At 41.3% G+C, this 16,095-nt stretch overlaps 1 protein-coding gene across 1 annotated transcript in view; it reads left to right on the top strand.

The window, feature by feature from the left end:
- The window catches only part of ush2a (Usher syndrome 2A (autosomal recessive, mild)), a 155,065-nt gene that overhangs the window by 122,062 nt on the left and 16,908 nt on the right, over positions 1 to 16,095 (top strand). The window contains exons 68-74 of the mRNA XM_062561810.1: positions 2,455 to 2,562; positions 3,847 to 4,030; positions 6,703 to 6,860; positions 8,710 to 8,868; positions 9,120 to 9,282; positions 10,536 to 10,753; positions 10,839 to 10,975. Of these exons, the coding sequence (XP_062417794.1) occupies positions 2,455 to 2,562; positions 3,847 to 4,030; positions 6,703 to 6,860; positions 8,710 to 8,868; positions 9,120 to 9,282; positions 10,536 to 10,753; positions 10,839 to 10,975 (1,127 nt within the window). The remainder of the gene's footprint in view (positions 1 to 2,454; positions 2,563 to 3,846; positions 4,031 to 6,702; positions 6,861 to 8,709; positions 8,869 to 9,119; positions 9,283 to 10,535; positions 10,754 to 10,838; positions 10,976 to 16,095) is intronic.

The following is a 16,095-nucleotide window of genomic DNA, read 5'->3' as shown; positions in this document are numbered from 1 at the left end:
GCCCTCCATCCGTTTTTCCACTTCCCAGTGATTACTGTAAAAATGATTGAAGCTTCCTCTGTCTTTTCCATAATCAGGCACATAAGCATATGTGTGTATGTACTGGCAGTGCAGGTAAACACACACTCTTCATCGTAGAAATGTTGTAATCTTTTCAGCAGACCAATACTGCCCTCTACAGGCTGACTGTCAAAAGTAATTTGTAACACCCTTTGAAACATCAGAGGTGTTTTTGCGTTTGTGTCCATCTGCACATGCCCGTTAGATAAGTAGTATTATTGTTTGTTTTGGTTTTATATTTGAAATATCATGAGACAGAGCGGTTGGAGAACGAGAGATCATAAGTTTTGGCCTTGTAGTTTTTAGTTTACGACTGTGTGCTTCTTTCCTAGAGGGCTGAACCGATAAAAGCACCTTTACATCGGCTCTGCTCCTTGAACTGAATTGAGTCATTAATAATCATGGAAATGGCTTTAAAGTATTTTTTATATTATGTCGGTCCACATAGACACTCTCTGAAGCCATTGCCACATGTCCTCCTTGCCCTATAAAGTTGTGTCAAATATTACAAATGTCCATCCAATTTTTAGACTCCCGTAGGGTCACTCTGTCTGTCTTAATGTTGGAGAACGCAGGGCTACTGCTTTATTCAGTGTTGCAACAAATGACATCACTGGCAGATTTTGTCTACTATACTGGAGTGCACAGACTCATATAAACACGCTTTTGCGTTGTGCACATTTAAATAGTGTAACAGAGCCTTACGCTTCAACCCTAGTGCTTTTGTATGGCTGGTAGATTTCCTTTATTTAACTCAAACACAGAGCAACAATGTGAGAACATTTGCACAAACACACACGCACATTGATCAGAGGTTGTGTTAAGCGTGGCAGGCTATGAGGCATGTTAAGCAGGCTAAGAAGTAGAAAGAGGTGAGACGTGAGGAAATTGCGGTGAAGCTCTCCGCTGCGTGTGTGTGCGTGTGTGTGTGTGTGTGTGTGTGTGCGTGCGTGCACGTTCTCTGCCATACGTAGTCAACACAGGATGGACCACGGTATGCTCATAGCAGCTGAGACGCACAGCAGGGTGTCCCTCTCTGGCTTTCAGCTACCAAATACACACTGCTGGAAGCATCAATAGATAATTCAGATTATTAAGAGACTTTAATTTGAAAAAAATGTTCTATAAAAAGTGAATTGGTGATTTTTTTCTTTTTACTATATTGCAAGTGTGATAAGTCATATGCAGTATGTAAGTGATATAAAAATGATATCTTACTTATAGTGGTTAAGAGTGAGGTACTTTTTATTTTCCCTTCTCAAAGGGAGAGCCATTAAATTGAAGAAATCTCCATGTTTGGAAATAAACTTAAACCAAAAACTTGCCGTTAAACAGGATTATTTGTTCTGGGAGTATGCAGGACTTTTTTCCTACATTAAAATGTAATGTACGTAAGCATTATTGTTATATTTAACAATAATTATATAAATATGTTTTACCTCACCCAAAAAGCCATTTTAAATCAAGAATTCAACCCACTGTATCATGCAACGCTGATCTGCATTCATCCTTTTGAAATAGAGTCGTTTTAGTTCTTTCGTTTTCCCTTCAATTTGATTTGTAAGCTGTTGTATGCTGTCAGCTAAGTGAATGACCATAAAACACCCAGTCAACCCCCATGACAACATTAAGGATTTGCATCCATCCATTAATCCCCATCCATCCACCGTATATCAAGAACCGGGCACAAAATGTATCCCAAGGAGACACAACGTTTTCAATCACCAGAAAGTGCTTTAAACTCAAGGATAACTTTGTTTAGGTTCATGGCGAATTTTCCTCAACTTCCAGTATTTAAATCATCCAATAAAAGGTTCAATATAGCACCAAAAACAGATTTTCAGTGGTTGCAGTTAAAGAACTGCCATGTGATTTCTTTTAAGCTGCATAGCGGGTGTCTATAAATAAATCATGTCTGGACGCTGTAGCCTAAACGCATACCCAGGTATCATAATTATCATAGATCAAAAGCTGATGACATTACAGCGTTGGACCGGTCCTATCCCATGTCAGTTCCGCGGCTGCCCATCTTTACGTTGTTTCATTATTGAGTTATGGCATGCATAATTTAACACCGACAGATATGGATCCATCCGTTGAGAGAGTGTGGAAAGAACAGAGGGAGGGAGAGTGAAATGGATAGAGAGGGAGAGCTTGTGATACGGGCTCGGACAGCTTTGCTCTCTCTCTTTTACTTTTTTGGCCAGTTTTCATTTTGTTGTTATTCTTTCCTTTTTCTGGCCTTTACACGGTTTTGAAAAAAACTCACATGCAGTTAATTTTTTTTTAAGTGAAAAGAAATAGGTCAAGTATGTGTCTGATTTGTGTACTTAAAAGTTTGAGACTCTTCCTTTGTTTGCTCTTTTATCTTAAATGTATGTTTGTGTGCTACAGGTTTGCAGCCGTTCACAGACTACAGTTATGTGCTGGTGGCCTGCACAGCTGTTGGATGTGGAGCCAGCTTACCATCCACAGGACGCACAATGCAAGCCTCCCCTGCTGGTACACACACACACACACACACACACACACACACGCACATATGTACTATTGAATACCCTAGGGATCCTGTTTTTTTATGTACAAATATAGTGGTCAATGTGATTCCATAGCTCTTAAACATGTTCTCTTTTTGATGGCATACTGTTGACAGAAAACAATTATATGGGATAATAATCCCATATAATTGTTTCTTTAAGGCTTGTTTAAATTTAACCAAATGATTAATCTTTTTATTATTCATTTAGATAAATACTGAATCTTAACTCTCTTAAATCTGTTGAATCTTCTGGTACTATCATCATGTGCCTTTCTCTAAATACTAGATAATCATCTTTCAGATTTCTCCTCCTAGTGCTTGCTCTCTCTCTGTCTCGCTCTCTTTCTTCACCGCTGACTACAGTGGAGCTTACTTTTGTTGACTCGCTAAAATGTCGTTGTGGATCTTTATTTATTAGACTTGAATCAGAAGGATTTAGTCCTCTCTTCATTCGCTTCCCTTTCTTGTTCTTCTCTGGTCTCCCTTGAGACAATCTTTTTTTTATTTTTGTCCATCTTTTTGTATTTTCTTTCTGAAACATATTACCTATTCTCTCTTCCCGGGCTTCAACATTTATTGCCATTACTAACTAAATATAATGCATTTCCTCTTGTGCATCTGTTTAACACTTTGCTATTCAAATGTTGTCTTACTTATGACACCTCTTTTTTATTAGTTTTTATAATTTATTTATATTTATTTTTTGCCCCCAGCCCCAACGCTTTGTCTCAATGGTTACAATATAATTTATATCATCTAAAATGCATTCATCTGTGTGATTAAAATCAACATTCCGTTTATATATTAATTAACCAATTTGATTTATGTTAAATATTAATGAAACTCTCCTCCATAGACCTCCAGTTTTGTTAACCATTTGATTTTAAATGATTAAATTACATATTAAATGCACATGCTTTCTGCCTGATCATTATAACCTCGTAACCGGACGTACGTACGACGTCTTCTTCGTCATTGTAATATTTCAGTCATACAATAACCAAGATATACAACTAATCTATTACGTGCATTCACAAATAATTAGTCTCAGTTTACAGTAAACTAACTATTCATTCCACCTGACCTCTGTTAATTCTCAAAAAAGCTTTCAGAATTGCTGTTGCTCCCTTTGATAACAGAAGAAGCTCCCATTTGAGTCCTCGTTCTGGACTACATATCAATGATAGGTGCCAGTTAATGTGGGTAAATACTCACTTCCACGTCTTCTCCCCCTCTGTGCTTCTCAGGAGTATGGTCAAGCCCCAGACATGTGGTAATAAACACATCTGCGGTTGAGCTGTACTGGGATCAGCCACTCCAGCCTAATGGACACGTCTCCCAGTACAGACTGAACAGAGACGGCGACACTATTTTTACTGGAGACCACCGTGAGCAGAATTATACTGACACTGGACTCCTGCCAAACCGCAGGTAGAGAGCGATCACTCGCACACTTCCCACACGAATGATGTTTGAGTGAGTGCATGTGTGCAGAAGTCCGACATGCTTAAACACGCTTCACCTGTAGCTTCAGAATTAATCGTCCTTTTAATTCCAATGTTTTTCCGTTTGAGTGTGTGCGTGTTTATCTTGGGGTCAACCTATGTTTTCTCTATTATCGTCCCATCCATGTCTCCCTCTGTGTGTCTCCCTCTCTTAGGACTGAGCTCTGTATATGTCTGTTTGTGTCATTTAATGAGCAAATATTTGATATGCCCATGACAGATGCAAACATTACCTCACGCACACACATTAAAACACAAATCAGATTTGGCTTTTGCTTGCAGACCGCATTGGAGCGGAGATTTTATTTATCTGTTTATTTTCACTTAACCTTTATTAATCCATGTCCTTTTTCTAAGATGGATTTTCTGTTTTAATTATGAGAGTGTAAAATGATACCCCCCTTTCCGTCTCTCCTCTTTCTGCCTTTCTCTCCTTGGCCTTCTCTCTCCAGAGGGTCTTTCTCCTTTCCCCAAATAGAATTTTTAGGATAACACCCTGCACTCCTCCAATGGAAGAAGATAGGATTGTATGTGTGTGTGACGTTTAATTTTCCTTAATTCCAGATAGTCTGCCAGAAGGCATTCCCTTCACTTCTCATCGCTTGTCTCACCTCCTGTTCACTTTTCCAGCCCCTCACCCTCCCATCCTTTCCATCTTACTTCCTTCCCTTCCTCCCTCCCTTCTTTTCCCAATTTAGCAATGCACCAAGAATTACACAGGGAGCACCGGCCCCATTATCCAGGCAGTCTTTTGCGTTTACGCCGGCCGCGCAAGTTTGTGTACCCACGCATGGCTGTCTGTGTGCGCAAGTGTCTGTGCGTGAGACTGCTCAAAGTGGCCATTGATTATTTATGACAATGTTGATTAGCTGTCACTTTGCTTCGGCAGCCCAGGAAGTGTCTAAGATGACGAGAGAATTAACCTATTCCCTCTGGCTGGCCCCATAGGACACACACACACACACACACACACACACACACACACACACACACAACCACATCCAAACAGATGCAAATGCCCCTCTCACCCATTTCCTACCACACACACACACACCATTTCATTTTTGATATCCCAAGGCGGTGTTTACATTTAAGTAAATATCTTCCAGTGATGAAGTGTTTAAATTCATTCTCCCCAGAAACCTTCTGCCATGATAAAAGGTCTCCCTCTCCATCACACTCCCTTCTTCTCAAGGTGTCGTTCTCTCTCCTCTCCACAGCAAGTGTTTCTCAGTGAGGTGGATTTATTCAAAAAAAATTGTGTGTCTACATATGAAGGAAACCTATGAGTAGTCTTAATACCTTTTCCCGAATGTGTTTCAACTCACTACAAAGGTGCTAATGGCCTTCTATTTAAAACGCCCTGCACAAAAAACAATAACCCAACACCGCTGCCTATCAATGCACGTGTGCTGGACTTTATAGCAAATTAAAGGCTTTTAATGTTAAATGGTGGCCCACTTACAGAGCTAATGTAGGCTTTAGCACCAGCCAGCCGCCCGCTCTTAAAAGGGAAATCTATCTTATGATGTCATGGGCGAGAGAGGTAGCGAGACGGATGCAAAGGAGGGAGATGCATGATGGAGACGGAGAAAGAGGAAGAAATGCACCTCAAGTGCTGTGACTTGTGTACAAGATACAGATACTGTTGCATCTATTTTCTGGGGTCGTTTGGCAAAGTCTATGTATTCTGTGAGTCTTTCCAAGCCATACTTTTGATTTGTCAATTAAATACAAATAGAGGGAAAAACAATTCTGGTGATCCATGCCCCTAAATAGTTCTTCCCCTGTTTTTCAGGTGAAAAAATAACAAAGTTGTTCTTAATGCATGATTTTGAACAAGTGTCGTTTCTGCAACATAAAAAACATACGCAAAGACAAGAAATCACTAACAATAATAATCAATATTTAACATTCCCACTTCATAAATACATATATCAGATTCAATTTCTCCTGTTCAGAATCTTTCAAATACCTCAAAACTCTGCCGAAACTAACCTAGAAAATAGAAAAATCTCTCTTCCTCATCAATGAAACCACTGTGCTTGCACAGCTGGACTGACCTTCTCTAAAACTATAGCTCACCTTGGATGAATTAGTTGGGATTTTTTTTTGCTCCTTCACAAGATGACCAGTGTTCCTCAGTGTACGCAAATTCACAACCCATGGAAGACCACTATCACATGCAGCTGCCATAGTTAACTCTTCACAGTGTGACAATCTACCGTCAAAACAACATAAACATTGGTCTGCAATTCTTCCAGTTTGAGAAGCCATTAACATCCAGACCTGAGGCTTTCCTGCTTCATGTTGCTGGCTGGAATTGTATATCCAAATGTCAATGTTGGATTTTAAAAAGCCAATTTGTAACAGGTAATGCAATTGAAATGTTAGCATTTGTTCCAAATATATTGATAAAATGTTTACTGTTTAAGCAGTGATTTCAACCAGCTCCTGCTGACTATACAGTGACTCTTTTGTGTGAAAATGCCCCGTTAACGTTGCCCTTCTGCAGATTCTTTCCATCTCCCTTGATCCCTCATTTCTCTGTGACCCTCATTTGCTATCTGCTAACTCTTTCCCTTGCCATCTCTTCAGGTATGTGTACGAGCTGGAGGCCAGCACAGGCGGTGGGAGCGGCGTGAGTGACAAATATGTAATACAAACGCCAGTCTCGTGCCCCACTGGGATCCAACCTCCCCATAACTTGACAGTGTTGGCCCCGAACTCCATCACTCTTGCCTGGACCACTCCTGGTGAGTCTAAATAAATGGATGGGAATTATTTTTAATGAAGAGTATTAAGTTTGAATCACAATGGCATTATGGATTAGACACGCTGTTCTTCTTCTGAAATGAGGAGATAGAGAGTTGGGGTTGGACTGAAATGAAATCCCAGAGTATTTTTCCATTCACCTTCTGGCCTCTCAAGACCTGGACACACACACACACACACACACACCGAGGTTTACACGAGCATACACTCACGGCTGAGTTTCATGCTTATGGGGCAGTGATTGTCTGCCCTAACCCATCTATCATTGACTATTACTCTCTCATTAGGCTGGTTTCCTATCTCAGAAACAGCTTATAGGGCCAACTAGCAAAGACACTTCACTCTGTTTTTGTGTGTGTGTGTGTGTGTGTGTGTGAGAGAGAGAGAGAGAGAGTTTTGTTTCTGAATATTTGTGTCTGTGTTTATGCATGCCTCTTTATAGCTGTGTGTGTGTGCACATCACTTTGGAGACATTTCCATAGGCAGGCCTATTCTATTGTCATTACAGGTTGATTTTAAAGGTGAGGAAATATCGGCTGGGTTCTCACGCTTGGTTAACTCTCTGAGCCCAGAGTCTGGAGTGTTTTCATATGCGCGCATGTGCGCCAGACTCCCTTGAAAGTGTGACTTGGTGTGTACGTACATGCACATGTTTGTGTCTTCATATGCATACATTGACGGGCAAAGCACTGACGTATGGCTATTTAAAAGACATTTACTCTCGGTTCAAGTCCTCCATCACTGTGTGTGTGGGAGAGCCTTTTATTTGTGTGCATGCTCTATGTAGAATGTTGCCCCTCACAGGTATGTGTACGTGCACATTTGTAATTGTGTGCATCATGTGTGCGAAATAGGAGATGGCCAAGTAGCTGATTGGTTGTAAATAATAAAACTTAAATATTGCAGTGACAATTAAACATCTTTGGCAGAGCGAAATACTGATGACTGAGAGATGCATCATGATCTGTCTGCGTGCATTAGTGCGTGTGAGTGTGTGCGCGCGGATGCTGAAGTCAGAGGTGTGTGTATGTGTTTAGGTGTATGTGTGCACATGTGAGTTGGAGGGTGAATAATTGAAGTCTTTCATTTGTCTGGTAATCAGTTCGTTCTCGAGATATCCAGAGTTCATGAATGTTGAATAACCCATCACAATACAGTTGGCCTGAATTATGGAAAAACCTCCGGTGAGAATATTAACAAAGTCTCGGCGCATGTGTGTATATGTGTGGGTGTTTCTGTATGTATTCGTTTGTGTGTTTTTGCCCGGTTGTAAGGTGCCCCGATTTTGAAGACAAGACAGTTAAGACAAAAGTATGGGCAACATTTTAGGAAATTATATATTTTACAGACAGCTACTTCGTTTCATTACTTTCCAACATTTTAATTACATAAAATAATTAAATACAAACATCTCTCTTAAATACGTTATATAATACAGTTCATTCATTATGAAGTTACTTATAATGTTAAAAATAAATAGTGTACTGGCAGTATAAAGCATGTGGATGGACTTCCTTAAGTGAGTCTACATATAGTGAAATAAATGTTATTGTGAGTCAACTGTTGCACACCTTTTGTCATTTGAATTGGATGTTAGAATATCTTGCCAAAGTTTTGTTTTTAAACATTTCTGGGCATCAAGGTGACTCTGGGTCGTTCAAGTGTGAGACTCATCCATACTTATGCACCGTCAACTGTATGCTTGCAAAACAAAAGTAATGTATATTCTGCAACTTACCTAACAATGTAAGATGTTTAAAAGTTGCAGCACACTTGGATGAATGCAGTAAAGCTAAAAACACAACTAGCATCTTTCTCTTTTTTTCACAGCTCACCTTAACAGCAGCCAGCCTGTAAACTACATTGTCCTGTTAAATCCAGAAAGTGACAGAGCCATAATGCGTCCTGCTGGCATAGATCGGCACCTCACTGTGACAGGTCTGGAGCCATTCACCACCTACCACATCAGAGTGCAGGCCTGTCAAATTGGTAAGTATGCAATGGTACTGACATTTGAAAGATTTACTATTTTACTAAAGATTTACTACTGTTAAATTGTGGAAATGAATGAGTTCTCCACATTGCAAGAAATTCTTGGAACCAGTCTGAGTTCAGAGGCTCATTGGAGGATGGATTCTGAAATCGAAATTTAAAAACGGACCAGTCGTGCTGATTGTTGAATGCACGGAAAGACATTTGTGTGTTCTGTATATTTATTTTCCTGTTTTTTCCCCATGGAGATGGGTGTGGTGTAGGAGAGGGGTCTTATGTGCGGACTTTGGAAAGCGCCCCAGAAGGTCTGCGGCCTCCCACAGTAAAGGCAGCTGGACCCAGAGTCCTGGAGATCCACTGGTCACCCCCCCAAAAACCCAACGGCCTCATCACAGCTTACTATATATACAGGTAACATGCAGACAGAAAACACAATCACACTCTCTCTCACACACACACACACACACCAATGCTGGAAATAATTCAGGAATCATCACACAGATCCTAATACCGTTTTTGAAGGCACATTGAAACATGTACCAAAAATAATATAGTGAGTTCTGAAGGTTTTTTCAAATTCAAATTCACATAGCAAAAGATATAATTCTTTGAAAAAGCTATATTTCAAAAAAATATTTTGTTCCAATAATATGGGTATCCACTACTCACAAAGTGCGTAACTGAAATAATCAAAAAGGCAACCCAAAGACAAAGTCCTTCATTTTATTATGAATTAATTAACCTGGGATTTTTCAGAAAACAGACAGCAGCAGGTGAACAATTTGTTTTATAGCTGACATTACTCCGTGTATGTCTACAACACCCAAGAACCAGAACTAATTTATCAATTATCAATCAATTTATACGTTAATCAAACACTGTTCATACATATAATCTACATATTTACCTTTACATACAGAATAAAACTAACGTTATAGTGATATATCTTCTAGCAAATGTCTACCTACCAATCTACGCACTTTGTGCGTGTGCATCTGCGCGTATGTATTAATGCATGCTGAAGGTCGTGGTCTGCTTGTTGACCAAAGACTGTGTGATCTGTATGCAGGGTCAGACCACACTAAGCCCTTTAAGTCCTCAGGAAACACACATTAGCATAGCAGTGTGCGCACACACACGCAAACACGCACGCACACTGACACACCTGGCATGATTAGACTCAGGCAGACAGGCCCTTGGATAAAATAGAAAAATCTCTCTCTCACAGTCCCACCTGAAACCCCACATAACCACAGACAAAGAGGCTTACCAAGACATCGGTGTGCTTGCGTCAGCCGGGAACCTACTTACACATGATGTTTCAGACGTGATGTTACATTTTTTATATAAATTCCAGACAAACTGAGTGTACTGGTTTTGAGTGCACTAAAGTTTATCAAAAGACACGAGAAGAGAACTTTTATTTCTTTGTTATCAATAATATTTGAAGTGTATTTTGAAGATTTTTAATTTATTTGTAGTACAGGTGCAAGAAATGTAGTTTACAAATATTACACATATCAAGGTCTGATTTTCATAAACTAATTACTTTAGTGGTTTAAATTTAAGATCATTATAATTATATTTATATTCATAAAAAGTCTCACAAACTATATTGAAGATGTTTTCATGAATGACGGATCTAAATGTTCATTCTTGTATAGGCGTCCACTAGGAACCGAGGAGGCGCTGCTGGTTTTTATCTGGTCCAGCGGGCCCCTTGAGTTTTACGATGCAAGCCCGGCCCTGCGACCTTTCAGCTACCTGCAGTACAGGGTTCGCTCTCAGAACTCCAAAGGCTCAGTTCTGAGCCGGTGGGCTTTAGCACAGACCTTACGGGCCGAGCCCCAAGATATGGCCTCTCCCACTGTCACACCCACCGGTGAGTTCACCGGGGTTTCTGGTTAGGTTTAAATGCTCTGGGGTTGAATCACTGTAACAGTCCAACGTGCCGTGCGCCTACACAGGTGCATACTCAGCCCGTCTGAAGTGGAGCCAACCGGGACAGCCCAACGGTCCCATTTCCCATTATAGACTGGTTCACGAGAAGCACCAACAAGACCCAACACTCAACTCGACTGCTGTCACTGCTCTCACTGTTGAGGTAAATGCACGCTACCGCACAGGGAATGCTGGGTGTGAGGACATACTTTGATCACAAAGTGTGTGGTCAATAACTGTAATATACAGCATATATGAGGGTGTTTGCCAGGGATGGGCCTGAGGAGACACACACAACACACACACTGCTCCGTGGCCTGCTATCCTCCAGGGCCTTACCCTTAAGTTAGTGCCAGGCCTTATTCTCCAAAACAGGGATTGACAATAAGCAAGAGTTCTCAATCCAAAGACACACACTTGCAGACTGTACGTACTGCGTGTCTACACATACCACTGTAAACAGATATGAGGCCAAGTTTGGCCAAAGCTGCAATGGGATATTTTGGGATATTAGACAGTGGCGAGCAGCCGTGTGTGTGCGTGTTTGCGTGCGTGCGTGTGTGTGTGTGTGCAGATAAATGAAGATACAAAAACGTTAAACAGATAGAGATCAAAAAGATTGAGACCCTGGAGAAAGGGGCATAGAGAAAAACACATCAATATTCACATGCAGAAATGGGTGAAAGACAGAGATTTGTAGGATAAAGAACAGTACAGATAATTAAGAAAGATAAAAGAAAAGACATGAGTGAGACCAAAAGAGAGTGCAGAGGAGGGGATGAAAAGACAAGTGAAGGAACAAGAAGAGTGTGTGGGGTGTGGGGCGAGACAGAGTGATTGTGAAAGGAGGGAAGAGAGTGAAAGGGGGAGAAGAGGAAGAAGCATAGATCTATATTCTGTCCATACGAGTGGCCTCTTCTCCCTCAGTGACCTTTGGCTTGTCACTCATAATTAATACAAGATGTAAATGGAGACCTTTCACCTTCTCATTGATATGGGACACTTTGTGTTTGTGTGTGTGTGTGTGTGTGTGTGTGTGAGAGAGCTTGTGTATGTGTGAGAGGCTCATTGACGTGGCATAGACTTATTTTGGTGGTGGTCATTTGTCACGCAGGTGCCTTTGCCATATGCACCTGGTGGTTGACGAATACACAAAGAAACAAAGTTCTTTACAAACTAGAAATAGACAAGCCTTTTGGCTTCCGTGTCTTGACTTAAAAGGTGAGCAAATAGACAATCCGTTAAAAGGGTTCTATCTCTGAGGCAGGGAAAGAGACAGTATAAAAACATTAAAACTATTGAAATAAGTCCTAGTTTCCTTTTTTTCCTTTTGTTCTCTTTATGCATTGTCCTGACTTTTCTCTCCCAAATTTTCACAAATCCAAAAATATTTTTCTGCTCCTAATTTTTTTTATCCCTGGATTTATTGTTTGTGTGTGCGTCGTTGTCCATTTTGCGGGTGTGTATTTGTGTGTGTATTGATCTCAGGCAGGGCTGGGAACCCTGCTCCGTGCCAGCTTGGCTGATTAATGGGGTCGTCATGGCAATCGGACGGAATGAGGGTACGAAGCACAGGCGGCCTGCCTCACTAGCCCCCTACGTGCTGCCTGGCGCACACACATACTCACACACACACACACACACAAATCCACTCTCCATGCTGTACACCTTTCCGGCAGACATCATAGTCACTCACAGAATCCTGTCAAATTCCTTGACTTGCGTCCTGGTTGCCTTACTTTTGATCTATAATTTATAATTCTCTTTATTATTTTCTTCCTCTTAGTGTTCACTCTTTAAGCTTCTTTCTCTCTCACCTCCATCAAACTCCTTTTTCATGCATTTTGCATTTCTCATCGAAGGCTCAGGATCATTTTCCAGTCCCGTTTTTCTCTACCCCCTCCTAATAATCTAGCTACATCTCCATTCATTTCCTCAGCTTCTCTTCTCCATGTGATCTTTTCTCATCCTTGTCACCACTTTGTTCTACTCCTTCTGACTTAAACCCTCCTCAATTTCCTTTCTTTTGCCTTCCACTTTTTGCACCTTTGCCTCCACGGGTCGCTTTCCTCTTCTCTCTAGCATAGCTGCTCCTTTATCCTCCCATCCACTTTTTAAATACGCCTGCCACCTCCCTCTTTCTCCTCTTTTAATCTTCTGTCCTTTCCTTCCTCCCTTGGCGCTTCCAGATGTTACACTGTGGCCCTTGGGATACCTGGTTAAGTTAGACCGTGTGCGTACATTTGTTTGTATGTGTGTCTTACTCTGTGGTTGAATATGGTTGCATGTGTGCCTTTGTACATGCATAACATATTGCTATTCATGTGTGTCTGTGCAACAATGCGCGTGTGCTGTATTAATACATCCCATTGATCAGAGCAGGACCCCTGACAGTCATCATCCCTGAGAACCATCTGGCCGACGCCTGACGCTCCCTCACCCAAACACAAGCTGACACCCTATTAATCTGCTACCGCCATGCATACATACGCAAGTGTGTGTGTGTGTGTGTGTGTGCGTGTGCGTGTGCGTGCGTGCTGTGGGCATGCGAATGTGTGTGACTGAATAAATTGGAGTGTGGAAGAGGTTATATGCAGAGTATGCGTTAACACTTTTGCCTTCTCTATGTTTCTGTGTACGCGTCTGCGTGTGCGTACATGCTCCGACCCCAAACCGTGCACACACATACGTATGTGTACACACACCACTCCACCATCCGCCAACAACAGCCGGCGCTGAAGGGAGCTGAAGGGTGCTTGGAAATTAAGGTTATTACACAAATTGAGCCATATGGTCTAAATATTTCAGAGCTGAAATTTACTAGGCAATAAAAATGGCCCCTACCTCGGTAATGGTGTAAATTACAGCTTAACCACCAGCGCTAATGATGTCCTTCTGTACACCCCGTAACCAACCGTACATGAAGGACACATTGTTTAAAAAATACCCCAGGAAGGGAGGGAGGGAGAGAGGGAGGGAGAGAGGGAGAGAGAGAGGGGCATGTTTACAATCCGATAGTTTACCATTAAGAACCCGTCACAGAGTGCGGGACAGTGAGGGCCAACCGGCAAACTGTGTTTCACCTCCAACGTGAGGTTTCGTTGTTTGTGTCACCTGTCGGAATGTGTGTATCTAGGCATGCACAGTTGAGCGATGAATAACAGTATGGACATTTTATCGGATTATATTGTGAACTGGTCTGCGGGTGCATTAAATGTCATCACGTAAAAAACAGTTTTAACACATTGTATGAATACAGCTGCAGAGTTTGGGCATACGTTACGTTGGCATGTGCCTCAGACTGACTCGGAGGTTTGCATTGATGGGCACGGTGAGTTCTTCCTGTTTAATAGCAAGGCAAAAACGTGAGCATCACGAAAAGGGAGTGGGGGTAGCTCAGCTGGAACGCTTCCAGGCTGACACACAAGTGAGCTGACCTGAAGTTGAGAAGTAGTTCAACAAGCCATTTATTGCCACATATTTTACACAGGAATTTGACTTGGTGCATTGGTGCAATAGAAGAATAAAAATATACAAGCAAGAATTAACAATATAAACAGATCTGTTAAAGTCTGTTAAAACATGTATGTCGATATGTTTACATGCTGAGAGAAACCGCTGTGCAAATGTTGCAGGGATGAAGTCTCTGGGTCAATGGGGTACACAGACGTGGTAAACTAAATTAAACATTGGTGACTCAATTCATCATCAGTCCTTGAGTTGACTTTCTAAGTGGGATACGGTAATAAAATCCGACGTATTAAACATTACGGATTTACAGAAGTTTCAAATAATCCAAATCTGGCTGTAATATAAAGATGTAAATAAAAAATATAGAGATGTCATAACTTTACAGTATTTATTTGAATTAAACTGACATGTTTTAGCCAAGTTGAATCTCTAACTAAAGCAAGTTGAGGATTGGGAAGCTTTATCCCTTCCCTCGTTGCTTCACCCACTCTCCCACTTGCCCTTGCTCTCAGAGACACCCTTTAACAAATGACGGAGACAAAAGGATGGAGACAGGAGAGCAATGCAGAGTTGAGTGCAGAGAGGGTGAGAGGCCTGGTTGAGAGGGGAGAAGATAGGTGAAGAGAGGAAGGAAGGGTTAGAGGAGAGAATAAAAATTCTTGGATGCAGAGTTCGCTGGGCCCCTCGGCCTATCAGACCCCTTAGTTCGAGGTCTCCAACTCTGATTGGAGGGCTCTCAACATTCTGCATAAACAGCCAAATAATCAGGCTGCAACACTTTCTCTTCCCCTCACTTGAATATTTCGCTCCTTCTCTTCATATTATTCACAACTCCTGCTCAATTCTCCTTCCATCACAAAATTTCCATCCGGGGTTTCTCTACCGCTGCCACAAATTACAGCTTTTATGTTATTCCTACCCATCTTTACCGCCCTCCAGTCAGTCTTTATCTCTCTCCCTCTTTCAAGTGATTTTTTTGTTTATATTCTCCTACCTCTCTCTCTCAGTAATGACAGGTTGTGTTTTATTGTGTGTCTGTCTGTGAAGAGGCCACACCATCCAGTGTAGTGCTCTCCACTTGTCTTAATGGGTGTTTAGTGCAGCAACTGCGATGTGATGGCCACTTTAGAGGAATGCTGAGTGTGAGTCCTTATCAGAGTTTTGTATATTTGTGATGACTGAAGGAAATCAGGTGGATGTGAAAGGTGTGTGTGTGTGTGTGTGTGTGTGTGTGTGTGTGTGTGTGTGTGTGTGTGTGTGTGTGTGTGTGTGTGTGTGTGTGTGTGTGTGTGTGTGTGTGTGTGTGTGCGCGTTCGCGTGTGTGCGCGCGCAACTGAATCCTTGTCAAGTGTTTGTTTTGGAAGCGGGTTATACTCTTGACTGTAGTCCGGAGGAGGCCGTTATGTTTTTGTTTCTCTTTCGTACATATAAACCTTTTAGTTACTGGTTTATTGCTTTTAAAAGAAAATATTTAATTCAATTTGACTTTAGTTCAGCCTAGTTTTAGTTCAGTTTAGAGACAGAATAGCACCAAAATAGCAGAAGAGGATTTTTGTAGCATTGTGTTCTTGTGTTTTTCAGCCCTTGTCCGGAGACTGCTTGTACAAACAAATGCTGCGGGATTGTTATAAATATATATAATTTTATTGCCGTTTATTGCCATCATATGTCAGACATACATGGAATTTGACTTGCTGGTTGGTGCATGAAGGAAGAAAGTAGAGGAATACATAAATAAAACAAATGTTGGATAAAATTGTATCCATAGGCAAACGCATGCTTGCTCATTTAAATTTCAGTAGATCTGTGCAC

Source organism: Pungitius pungitius, chromosome 4 (assembly GCF_949316345.1).
Source record: "Pungitius pungitius chromosome 4, fPunPun2.1, whole genome shotgun sequence".
Lineage (NCBI taxonomy): Eukaryota > Metazoa > Chordata > Actinopteri > Perciformes > Gasterosteidae > Pungitius > Pungitius pungitius.
The sequence above is the reverse complement of the archived record's forward strand: the minus strand, read 5'-3'. Positions and strand labels throughout refer to the sequence as shown.